The 11678-nt window shown below is 48.2% G+C and overlaps 1 protein-coding gene across 1 annotated transcript; it reads right to left on the bottom strand.

The window, feature by feature from the left end:
* Window positions 1-9807: 9807 nt before the first annotated feature.
* Window positions 9808-10706, bottom strand: LOC123117149 (proteasome subunit beta type-2-B). The gene is made up of 2 exons (XM_044537972.1): window positions 10453-10706; window positions 9808-10341 (listed from the first exon to the last, which is right to left on the bottom strand). The coding sequence occupies exons 1-2, from the start codon at window positions 10611-10613 to the stop codon at window positions 9888-9890; spliced, it is 615 nt and encodes a 204-aa protein (XP_044393907.1). The 5' UTR covers window positions 10614-10706; the 3' UTR covers window positions 9808-9887.
* Between the last annotated feature and the right edge of the window lie 972 nt (window positions 10707-11678).

Raw genomic sequence — 11678 nt, 5'->3', positions numbered from 1 at the left:
TCATTCATAGGTTTCCTTTTGGTTCAACACATGTTAATATTTCTTTCCAGCACACATTCAACATTTTCATATACATTTGAAACTTTTTTTATATACATGGTTATCATTTTCAAATAAATGATTAACATTTTTTGATAACTTATATTTTTTTATGTCTACTTTTTCCCCTACACATTGTACATTTTTGGTATACATCTAATACATTTTCTTAATACACATTTAGCATTATTCAAATACAAGTTTAACATCTTGTAATACACGGTTAACTTTTTCCAATACATTTATTTAATATTTTAAATGCTCAATTAACATTTTCCAAATACAACATGAGCATTTTTAATACATGGTCAACATTTTTTCTATACACATTAACATTTTCAAATGCTTCATTAACATTTTTTGAAATGCAAGATTGACATTTTTTAATACAAGTTCAACAGTTTTTTCTATACACATTTAACATTTTTAAAATGTTTGAATAAAATTTTCCAAATAAGTGTTTAACATTTTATAAAATGCTTGATTAAACTATTTTGAATATAAGCTAAACTTTTCACACACATTGTATATTTTTCGTATACATGAGAAACATTTTCTTTATACATATTCAAATTTTGAAATGTTTGGTTGACAAATTTTCAAAATGTTTCATGTAAAGTGTTTTTTGTAATATATTTTATTTAAAATATTTGTAAGTATAAACAAAAGTAAAAAAAATAAAAATAAAACAAAATGCAAATGAAAAACCATGTTCTGGCCTACAGCGCACCTAGGCCGGCCCATCTCGTGCTCCTCTTGACGTGAGGGTTCCCTTTGTTTCGTTATAAGCGCGACATAGGGGCGCAACAACTGGTATAGCCGGCTCCCGATCAGGCGCTCACGCGCCCCGCTCTAGTGTTGGCCCATCTTCTATGTCCTCGTCTGGGTTTTTGTTTCATTTGACCTGATGACTGATGACCAGTACACCGTTGAACATGGAAAATAAAATATACATAAATTGGAAGAAAGTTCAAAAATTTGGAAAATGAAATAAAATACAAAATTGAAATAAGTACACCAAATTTGAAAGAAGAAATTAAAAATTGGGAAAAAGTTTGCAGAAAATGAAAAATAATTCAAAAAACATTGAAAAGAAAAGTTTGCAGATTTTAAAAGTGTTCAGATTTTTTTAAAGTTCACAATTGTTAATAAATTTGCGGAACTGAAAAAGGTTCACAAAAAATGGAAAAAAGTTCACAAATTTGGAAAAGATTTTTGAATTTTAAAAAAGTTCACAGATTCGTGAAATTTTAAATTGGAAATAAATTCACGCGGTGAAGGAAATGAAAGTGAAAAAGAATATATAAATAAAACTGTAAGGAATAAAAAAAGGAAAAAAGACAGCAAGTAGAGATGACCTTGTCCAGAAAAACCAAAGTGAAAAAGAAAAATCAGGCTGCTAAGCTCAAAAAATTGGTTGAGCTTCCAAAAACCGAGACGAGGTGCCGCTGCAGCCTCTCGGTGGCTAATATGGGCCAGCCCGTTCTGCGAGCGACTGATTGCGATGTGGGCGTCAATTTACAGAAAAGCATGTTGCAATTGGCGCCATAAGGGCCGAATAGGGAATGGCCGACCTAACCCAAGCACGTAAACACGCACACAGACCACGATCTAAATGACCCTCGGTTCGTTCCTCTCATCTATTAAAAATCACACACACATACAGTAGCACAGGAGAAAAACGGTAGGGTTATAACCTACCCTCGTGTTTAGGGTTTTCGCCTCTGGCGGCGACTCTCATCGCCGCTTAGAGTTCCACATCTACCGACGACCTCATCTCCGCCCGAGCCCGTTCTGGTGCTGTCGAGGGGAAGAAGAGATCGGCTAGGGTTTCTGGTCGTTTTTTTTGTGATTTTGGCGTGCAGCTCCTGAGGGTAAACCCTAGATGGCGGCCGAGGCGAGTTCGTCTTCCGCGAGCTGGTCGGGGAAGAAGCTGGAGAAGATGCTGCAGCACTTGGATCTCAAGGACGACGAGCTGGATGACGTGATCGTGGGGGAAGAGGATACGAGGAAATATGCGGCAGATGCGTGTTGGCTAGCAATTGGGAAGGTCAACACGACTCGGCAGTTCAGTTCATCATCGATGTTCGAGACGATGAAATCTATCTGGGGATTAGCTCAAGTGCCAAAGTACAGAGAAGCGGGAGAAAATCTATACATCTTCCAGATGTTTTGCTTGGGAGACTGGAAAAAAGTAGTTCATGGAGGACCATGGCTGTTTCGGGGGATGGGTATGCTTCTTGAGGATTATGATGGCAAGCAGGACCCTGAATCTTTCGTCTTTGATGGCCTGTACGTTTGGGCGCAGATCCACGGCATACCTGAATTGTACCGCAAGACAGAAGTGGTTGATCAATTAGCCCGGCGCATTGGCCGAGTTAAGGAAACACAGTTATCACCTAGGCTTTTCTATGAAGGTGACTACGTCCGGGTTCGTGCGAGGATTTTGGTCAGTAAACCCTTGACGAGGGTGATCCCGCTGAATGTGTTGGGTGAGGGCAGGAAACTTTTACCAATCAAGTATGAGAAGATACCATATTTTTGCCAGATTTGCGGTCTCATGGGTCACAACCACGAAGAATGTGGTGATGGAGTTTGGGAGGCAAAAGACAAGCAATGGGGTGGTTGGATGCTCGCGCAGTGCAGAGAGCTCCACAGGAGCAGCAAGGAGGCCGAGCCCCTCGGGGGGGGGGGGCAGGTTCGGGGGTCGGGGCAGAGGGAGATCAGGACGTGGAGCACAGCCGCGTCAACCCTCCCCAGTACGTAAACGTTCGTCACAGGACGCGGGCCTGAACTCGGATGCTGAGGAGGAAGAAGATGATGTCACAAGCCCCCTGAAACCAACAAGTGATGCGGGAACAAGGCAAGATGAGACGCCGGGTGCACGCAGGAACCTGGTTTTCGACCAAAACACTGAGACTCCCGGCGGAGACAAGCATCCACAGGAACCTGCAGTGGGCATAACAGGCGATCATAGCCAGGCCTTGGTTCCCATCCCTCCACTACCAGCAAAGTATGTATCCCCCAGAGAAGCAAAAAAGGCGAAAACAACATCATCATCGAAGAAGCAGAACACCAACAAGATGGCATCATTGGCGGGCTCCGACGTGGAGCGCCGCCAGGCCCAATGAAAATCTTAAGCTGGAACTGCCGCGGGATAGGCGACCCCGCGACAGTTCGTGAGCTCCACGACCTCGTGGAGATTAGCTCGCCATCTATTTTATGTTTAGTTGAGACTTAGCTACAGAAAAGCCGTGTGGAAGGTCTCCGTACGTCGTTAGGTTTTGATTTCAGCTTTGGAGTAGGGAGTAGTGGTCGCAGTGGCGGCCTTTGTATCTTTTGGAAGAACTCTTTGGACGTTGCAATAAAAAACTTTTCCGAGTACCACGTTGACACCTGGGTGACGGAGGCCGGGAAGGAGCAATGGAGGTTGACTTGCTTCTATGGAGAAGCAACCAAAAATTTGCATTACAAAACATGGAATACTATGAAGCGTTTAAGAGGGGATAGTACCCTCCCGTGGATGTGCATCGGTGACTTTAACAAGATCTTGAGGCCTGAAGAACAACATGGTCCAAATGAGCGTGATAGCGCCCAGATCGAAGCTTTCCGTGAAGCAGTTGATGTCTGTGGTCTCGCGGTCTGGACTGGACATGGGAGAAGAAGGTAGCCGGAGGATATTTCTGTCGTGTTCGTCTGGATAGAGCTTTGGCTTCCCCTTGTTGGTCCGGCCTTTTCCCGTTCGCCTCAGTTGAGCATCTTACAGCCGCAAAGTCGGATCACTCCCCGATCCTCCTGCAGACTACCCTGGATGATACATGCGTTCGTGCAAAACAGAAACGCTTCCGCTATGAGTGTATGTGGGAACGGGATGCTTGCTTTGGAGATGTGCTAAACGAGGCCTGGAACTCAATGGAGAAAGCACATACCGTCACAGAACTATCCGACAAGCTGGCATCGGTCGCTGGCAGGCTGCAAAGATGGGGACACTCCACTTTTGGCGCAGTTCGGGCTGAACTCCGCCGACTCCGCAAGAATCTCGATGAGCTCCGTTCACTACCCAACCGAGCGGGTCCGTCGGCCGAAGAGAAGCAGGTGGAAACATGTATGGTTGAGCTTTGTTTGAGGGAAGAAATTATGTGGCGTCAGCGGGCCAGGATCCAATGGCTAGCTGAAGGAGACAGTAACACCCAATTTTTCCACCGAAAGGCGAGTGTCGCCTATCCCGCATCATCACCGAAGAAGCAGAACACCAACAAGATGGCATCATTGGCGGGCTCCGACGTGGAGCGCCGCCAGGCCCAATGAAAATCTTAAGCTGGAACTGCCGCGGGATAGGCGACCCCGCGACAGTTCGTGAGCTTTGCGACCTCGTGGAGATTAGCTCGCCATCTATTTTATGTTTAGTTGAGACTCAGCTACAGAAAAGCCGTGTGGAAGGTCTCCGTACGTCGTTAGGTTTTGATTTCAGCTTTGGAGTAGGGAGTAGTGGTCGCAGTGGCGGCCTTTGTATCTTTTGGAAGAACTCTTTGGACGTTGCAATAAAAAACTTTTCCGAGTACCACGTTGACACCTGGGTGACGGAGGCCGGGAAGGAGCAATGGAGGTTGACTTGCTTGTATGGAGAAGCAACCAGAAATTTGCGTTACAAAACATGGAATACTATGAAGCGTTTAAGAGGGGAAAGTACCCTCCCGTGGATGTGCATCGGTAACTTTAACGAGATCTTGCGGCCTGAAGAACAACATGGTCCAAATGAGCGTGATAGCGCCCAGATCGAAGCTTTCCGTGAAGCAGTTGATGTCTGTGGTCTCGCGGACTTGGGGTACCGCGGTCTGGACTGGACATGGGAGAAGAAGGTAGCCGAAGGATATTTCTGTCGTGTTCGTCTGGATAGAGCTTTGGCTTCCCCTTGTTGGTCCGGCCTTTTCCCGTTCGCCTCAGTTGAGCATCTTACAGCCGCAAAGTCGGATCACTCCCCGATCCTCCTGCAGATTACCCTGGATGATACATGCGTTCGTGCAAAACAGAAACGCTTCCGCTATGAGTGTATGTGGGAACGGGATGCTCGCTTTGGAGATGTGCTAAACGAGGCCTGGAACTCAATGGAGAAAGCACATACCGTCATAGAACTGTCCGACAAGCTGGCATCGGTCGCTGGCAGGCTGCAAAGATGGGGACACTCCACTTTTGGCGCAGTTCAGGCTGAACTCCACCGACTCCGCAAGAATCTCGATGAGCTCCGTTCACTACCCAACTGAGCGGGTCCATCGGCCGAAGAGAAGCAGGTGGAAACATGTATGGTTGAGCTTTGTTTGAGGGAAGAAATTATGTGGCGTCAGCGGGCCAGGATCCAATGGCTAGCTGAAGGAGACAGTAACACCCAATTTTTCCACCGAAAGGCGAGCGCGCGGAGAACTAAGAATCGCATCATGGGGCTGCAAAGGCCGGATGGCTCTACCTGCTCAAACGAACAGGAGATGGCGGATATGGCCACATCTTTTTACAGCAATCTATATGCCTCAGAAGCAACGGTGGGCATTGAGGAGGTCCTTTCGCATATACCACCGAGAGTGGATGCTTCCATGAACGCCTCACTGAATGCCCAGTACACCAATTCAGAGGTAAAAACTGCTTTGTTTCAAATGTTCCCGACCAAGGCTCCAGGGCCCGATGGTTTCCTTGCACACTTTTTCCAGTGACACTGGGAGCTGTGTGGTGATGAGGTAACTGCTATGGTGCTTCGAGTTCTTAATGGAGAAGATTCCCCGGAGGAGATCAACAAAATGTTCATCGTCTTAATTCCCAAGATTGCTAGCCCAAAAACTTTAGCACAATTCCGGCCGATAAGCCTCTGCAACGTAATCTACAAGATTGCATCCAAGGCACTGGCAAACCGGCTTAAGATCATCCTCCCCCATGTCATCTCCGAAGAACAGTCAGCATTTGTTCCGGGTCGCCTTATCACAGACAACTTCATATCAGCATATGAGTGTTTGCATTATATGAAAACAAGGAAGCTAAAGGGCAACAGGTTTTGTGCTTTAAAACTGGATATGATGAAGGCCTACGATAGGCTTGAGTGGCACTATTTGGAGAGAGTAATGCTAAAATTGGGTATAAGCCCACGCTTTACAAATACGGTAATGAGATGTGTCACTTCTGTGTCCTTTTCGGTTATCTTCAAGGAGACAAACATGAGGAGTTTAGGCCCTCCCGCGGCCTCAGACAGGGCTGCCCCATATCCCCATACCTATTCCTTTTGGCTGCGGAAGGGCTCTCATGTCTCCTGAAATCCACCAGAGCCGACGAAAGGGTGGATGGTATTATAGTAGCAATCGGCGCACCACAGGTAAATCACTTGCTTTTCGCTCATGATAGTCTCCTATTTTTCAATGCCACCCCGGAGATGGCCAATAGAGTGGATACCCTTCTCCAAAAGTACTGTGCAGCTTCAGGGCAGCGCATCAACAAGGAGAAATCCTCCATTTTCTTCAGCAAGGGCTGCTCCGAGGCCTCGAGGCAAGAAATTAAACAACTCCTCCAAGTACAAAATGAGAAGCTCTCCGAGAAGTACCTGGGGCTCCCAGCCGATGTGGGAAGAGCAAAGGAGGGCTCTTTTAAATATTTGAAGGACAGGATTTGGAAGCAAGTACAAGGGTGGATGGAGAAGACACTCTCGGTTGGAGGGAAAGAGGTGCTCATCAAGTCCGTGGCGCAAGCAATCCCAACATATTCTATGGCCTGCTTCAAGCTCCCACGTGGTCTATGCCAACACATAAATGGCATCTTGAGGAAATTTTGGTGGGGATCCAAGAAAGGCGAGAGGAAAACGGCTTGGGTCTCCTGGGAAGTGATGACACAACCAAAATTCATGGGAGGTATGGGCTTTCGTGACATCGAGCTCTTTAACTTAGCCTTGCTTGCGCGACAAGCCTGGCAACTCCTTCAGGAACCAAACTCTCCCAGCGCGCAAATCCTCAAGGCGGTTTACTATCCTACATCGTCAATCCTTGATGCCGAGCTGGGAAGGAACCCATCTCAGGTCTGGCGCTCCTTGATTGAAGGCCGTGACGCGCTGAAACTTGGCCTTGTAAAGCGCATCGGCTCGGGGGAAGACACCAACATTTGGACGGACAACTGGATACCACGCGATTTTAAGCTCCGACCGATGTGCCCTAAGACGAGCAATCCTCCACAGATGGTTTCAGAACTCATAAACCCGGTCACCTCTTCCTAGGACGTCGAGGTGATTGATATGCATCTCTATGCTATGGACAAGGAAGCAATACTCAACATCCCTCTCAGCCCCCGAATCCATGATGATTTCTGGGCCTGGCACTATGAGCGCAAGGGCGTCTTCACGGTCAGGTCGGCGTACAAACTCATGTCATCCATTAAACAGCAACGCACTGATTGGCTTGAACACGCCGAGGGTCATTCACGACCCACGGCGGATTACCGGTCTTGGTCTACACTATGGGGTGCCGCAGTTCCATCGAAGGTACGGGTGTTCTCATGGAGACTAGCCCAGAGCTCGATACCAACGGGAGAAGTCAAAAAACACCGAAGCATGGCTGATTCAGCAAAGTGCGGGATCTGTCACGCGGCGATCGATACATGGCGCCATTCCCTTTTTGACTGTCGCATGGCGCGCTGTGTTTGGGCCCTCTCGGACGAGGATCTTATGGAAACAGTCATATCAAACAGTGAGAAGGATGCCAAACTTTGGATGCTATGGTTGGTTGACACCCTTCCTTTGGCTGATCTAGCAAGGGTTTTGGTGACAATGTGGGCCATATGGTGGGCAAGGCGCCGAGCTATCCACGACGACCAGTACCAGAGCCCACTAAGCACCCACACTTTCATCAAAAAGTTTCTGCTGGAGCTACAGATGTTACCGAACAAGAATACAAGTTCCAAGGACCTACTTGAAACGCCTGGGATCTGCATGCAATCGGAAGAAGACTAAGGGTCCCGCCCCCACATGCGTGGCTCCCGCCTGAGTATCATGATGTGAAATTCAATGTAGATGCAGGTTTTTCGAAGGTTGGCGATCGCGCAGCTGCAGCAGTCGTATGCAGGGACAAAGGAGGAAACTATTTGGGAGCCTTGGCCATCATCTACGACGGTCGCCTCGACCCAACCATCCTCGAAGCACAGGCCTACTGCGAGGCGCTCTACCTCGCCTCAGATCTGCAGGTTCAATCGTTCTGCGTGGCTTCAGATTGCCTGGAGGTAATAAGGAACATCCAACATGAAGTCCCTTGTCGATATTTTTCCATCCTTCAGGATATCAAGCATGAGAGGAACCATTTTGAAGATGTAACGTTTCTTCATGAGAATAGAAAGCACAATGGAGAAGCGCATGCTCTAGCAAAGGCAGCAGCCTCTCTTAGCACCGGGCGCCATGTGTGGCTTAGTATTTTGCCCGACATAATCTGTGTCCCCATGTGTTTGAACCTCTAATAAAGGATGGAGTTTGCTAAAAAAAAAGACCACGATCTAAATGCATGTACACTGATTCATATTTGCCTCAAAAAAAATGTACACTGATTCATATGACAGTCTTTATCTTAAGTATTTCATCTAATTTAGATGTGGCACCCTTCCGCTAGGGTTTCCGCCACCGCCTTAGCCCCCTCCCGCCACCGCCTGCACTCCGGCCCTTCCCCCCCCCCTCTCCTCCTTCCCCTCCCCCTCCCGATCCCTTCCCTGCGCCACCTTCCCGGGAGGTGGCCGGGGCGGCGCACCCCCTCCCCTCCGCTGGATCTCCCCCGCCGCCCCCGGCGGGTGCCCCCGGCGCTGGCCCGGGTGGTGCCGGCGGCGGCAGCACCTTCTGTCCCCCCGCGCTCGTCCCCTTCTCGGGGTAGGAGATGGCGGTGGTGCTGCTCGGCTGCGCGGCGGCCCGGCGACCCCGGGGGGTGGCGTGCGGTGGCCGGCAGAGTGTAATGAGGCATATTATGGTAAGAGATCATCTTTTAATTAAGAAAAGGCAAAAAAATCCTAACTTCTCTTTCTACCATCTCATACACTCACCTATGATGCCCACACACACACCCTACCCCTATGAGCACCTTCGAGAGAATGAGCTGGCATATCATCTTGAGATTTACGAAGTCACCGGAGGCATCTCGTCTCGACGAAAACGTCTCCTCCCATTGAAAGCGCATCACCGGAAATTCTAAAATTCAGGAATAATGCGAGCACCAAAACTTAAACCCTGATGAAATGGGGATACCACTGTCTCTTTAGCCATCCAAGCACAGATTAACCGGTGGTTTGCTGCAACCGTGACTCCTCCACGTGACTACTCCACGGCTGGGCCAGACAAACATACGAATGGCAATGAGGCAGGACATAGAGCCCAAGGTCGCGCCTCAGTCGATGCCAAACACCTCGGACACGCGATCTGGACAACAAGACACAACAAGACTTGAGGATGTTGTCGGCCAAGAAGTATCGACAATGATGTACTCCCTCCGTCTGGAAATACTTATCGAAGAAATGGAAGTATGTAGACATATGTTAGCACTAAATACATCCATTTTATCATTTTTTCGATTAGTATTTCTGAACGGAGAGAGTACATAGCTAGAGCCCCAAAGGCGGCCCATGCACCCCGGAGGCAACCAATTTGAAGACCACGCCACGCCGCACCGCCGTCACCGACAGGTCCGACAAACCGGAGCTAGTGTTGGTGCCCAAGGGGTCGGTCAAGCCAAGACAATGCCTCCAGACACGGTTTGATAAACGCCGGTAAGAGTAGGAGAAAGAACATGTATATGAACCCCTTCAAATTACAAACAAGTTTATATATAAATTTTGCACAAAAATATACTACTACTTTAATTATTCGAGTTTACAATAGGCGTTCCCTGACTGGATTTTATTTCTATCACCGCCTTCGGCCTTAGTATACGCCTGGTGTACTCCCTGGCCCCATCCTTGTCCACGACCATGATCACGAAGCTAGCCAGCCCGAGCCGCCGGACCTCCTTGATGCACCTGTCGACGAGCGCCACGGCCTCCTTCACCGTCATGCCGGGGCGGTAGTGGTTCTCCATCACCGTCGTGCAGAGGCCAGCCCCGCACCCAGCGGTGCGGTACTGCTCCACCCGCTCCGGCGGCGCGGTGCCGCCAACGGCGTACATCGTCGGGCCCTCGACCTTGTCGTAGCCGGCGATCACCGCGTTCGCGGACTGAGCGCAGCCAATCACCGCCCCCCGGGCGACGTCAGCAGCCGCGGCGGCGCTGTGGATCTTGCTCGCGCTGGCCCTCACCTCGTCCCTTAACCGCAGGCTGCGAAACACAAAAGCATGGAGGACTCAGGCGAGGATCACAAAGGCTGATCGAAGACTCAAGCGAAGGAGCGCGAGAATTGATTGATCTCGATCGTGGTGAATTACGTACCAGTCTCCGGGGACGCCGGACACGCCGAGAAGCAGTTTGGAGCCGAGGCTCGTGACCCTGTCGTTGTCGGGGTTGATGAATACGACGCTTCTTCCCGCGGCGGAGGTGCCGGCGGCCACCACCGCGAATCCGCCGCCCACCACGCCGAACACGCTGTCCATGATCGTCTCCCTCGTGTTGCTGACTTGCTGTTGTGCAGCACGTTCGGTCGGTACTTCTCCGTGCGTATCACGTAGCTACAGCTGTGCTCGCACGGTGTTCCTAGGTTACGAGAGAGGACTAGGGGGATCTACTATAAGTAGATCGGATCGAGGCCGACGACGAGTTGGGGTCGGAGCCGCAAACTAGACCGGAATTCGGAAAGGAAAAGGTTTTCTAAAAACCGGATGATAATTAACACGCACCGATACGCTGCCTTCAAATTGCTATATAAGTGGTTAGCTCGGCCATGTCCATATTTGGTTAGCAAAATGTTTTTCTCCTATGATATAAGTGGTTGGCTCGTCATGTTAATGACAATTGTGATACACTGTCTAAAGCAAGAGTGGCAAAAGTGAAATGTCAAATTTTAGTGTGATATAAGTAAAATTGGCAAAATTTAGAGTGGCAAAAACAAAAATTTCCCAAAAAAACATGTCAAAGAGGATATGGAAAAGGGAGCAATTACTTAAAATTGGTCTGCCACCTACATAATGTCTTATCTTGCAAAAGAACCTAATATATTGTCCACCTTTTCCTATGCAACTCTCAAAAAAAAAGTCTAAGCCATAGGAAGTTTGTCCACTTTACTTGTGAAAATAGGGCTGGCGTATAGGCCGGGTAAAAGGGTGACAGCCTACTATAAATTATACTACTCCCTCCGTTTCTATACACAATTAATTATGTTAGCAATTCCAATACGAACTATATATGGATATATATATATTAGAGTGTAGATTCACTCATTTTGCTCCGTATATAATCCATATTGAAATCTCTAAACAGACTTATATTTAGGAACGGAGGTAGTAGTATATAAACACTAAAAAATTACTCAAATGATAAATGTCACACGTGTGGTATGAAGCACTCGGGCCCTGGCTTTTTTACAACTAAAGCTACCATCCAAAAAAATACAAACCCGAAAAGTAAAGTTGCCATCCTTTGAAGTATGAAACTTGCCATACTTTGACATCTAAAATTGTCATCCTCATGTCACTAAGCTTGCGATTAAAAAAACGTTTAGA

Source organism: Triticum aestivum, chromosome 5B (assembly GCF_018294505.1).
Source record: "Triticum aestivum cultivar Chinese Spring chromosome 5B, IWGSC CS RefSeq v2.1, whole genome shotgun sequence".
Lineage (NCBI taxonomy): Eukaryota > Viridiplantae > Streptophyta > Magnoliopsida > Poales > Poaceae > Triticum > Triticum aestivum.
Note: the sequence above shows the minus strand (reverse complement) of the source record. Positions and strands in the feature narration are given on the sequence as shown.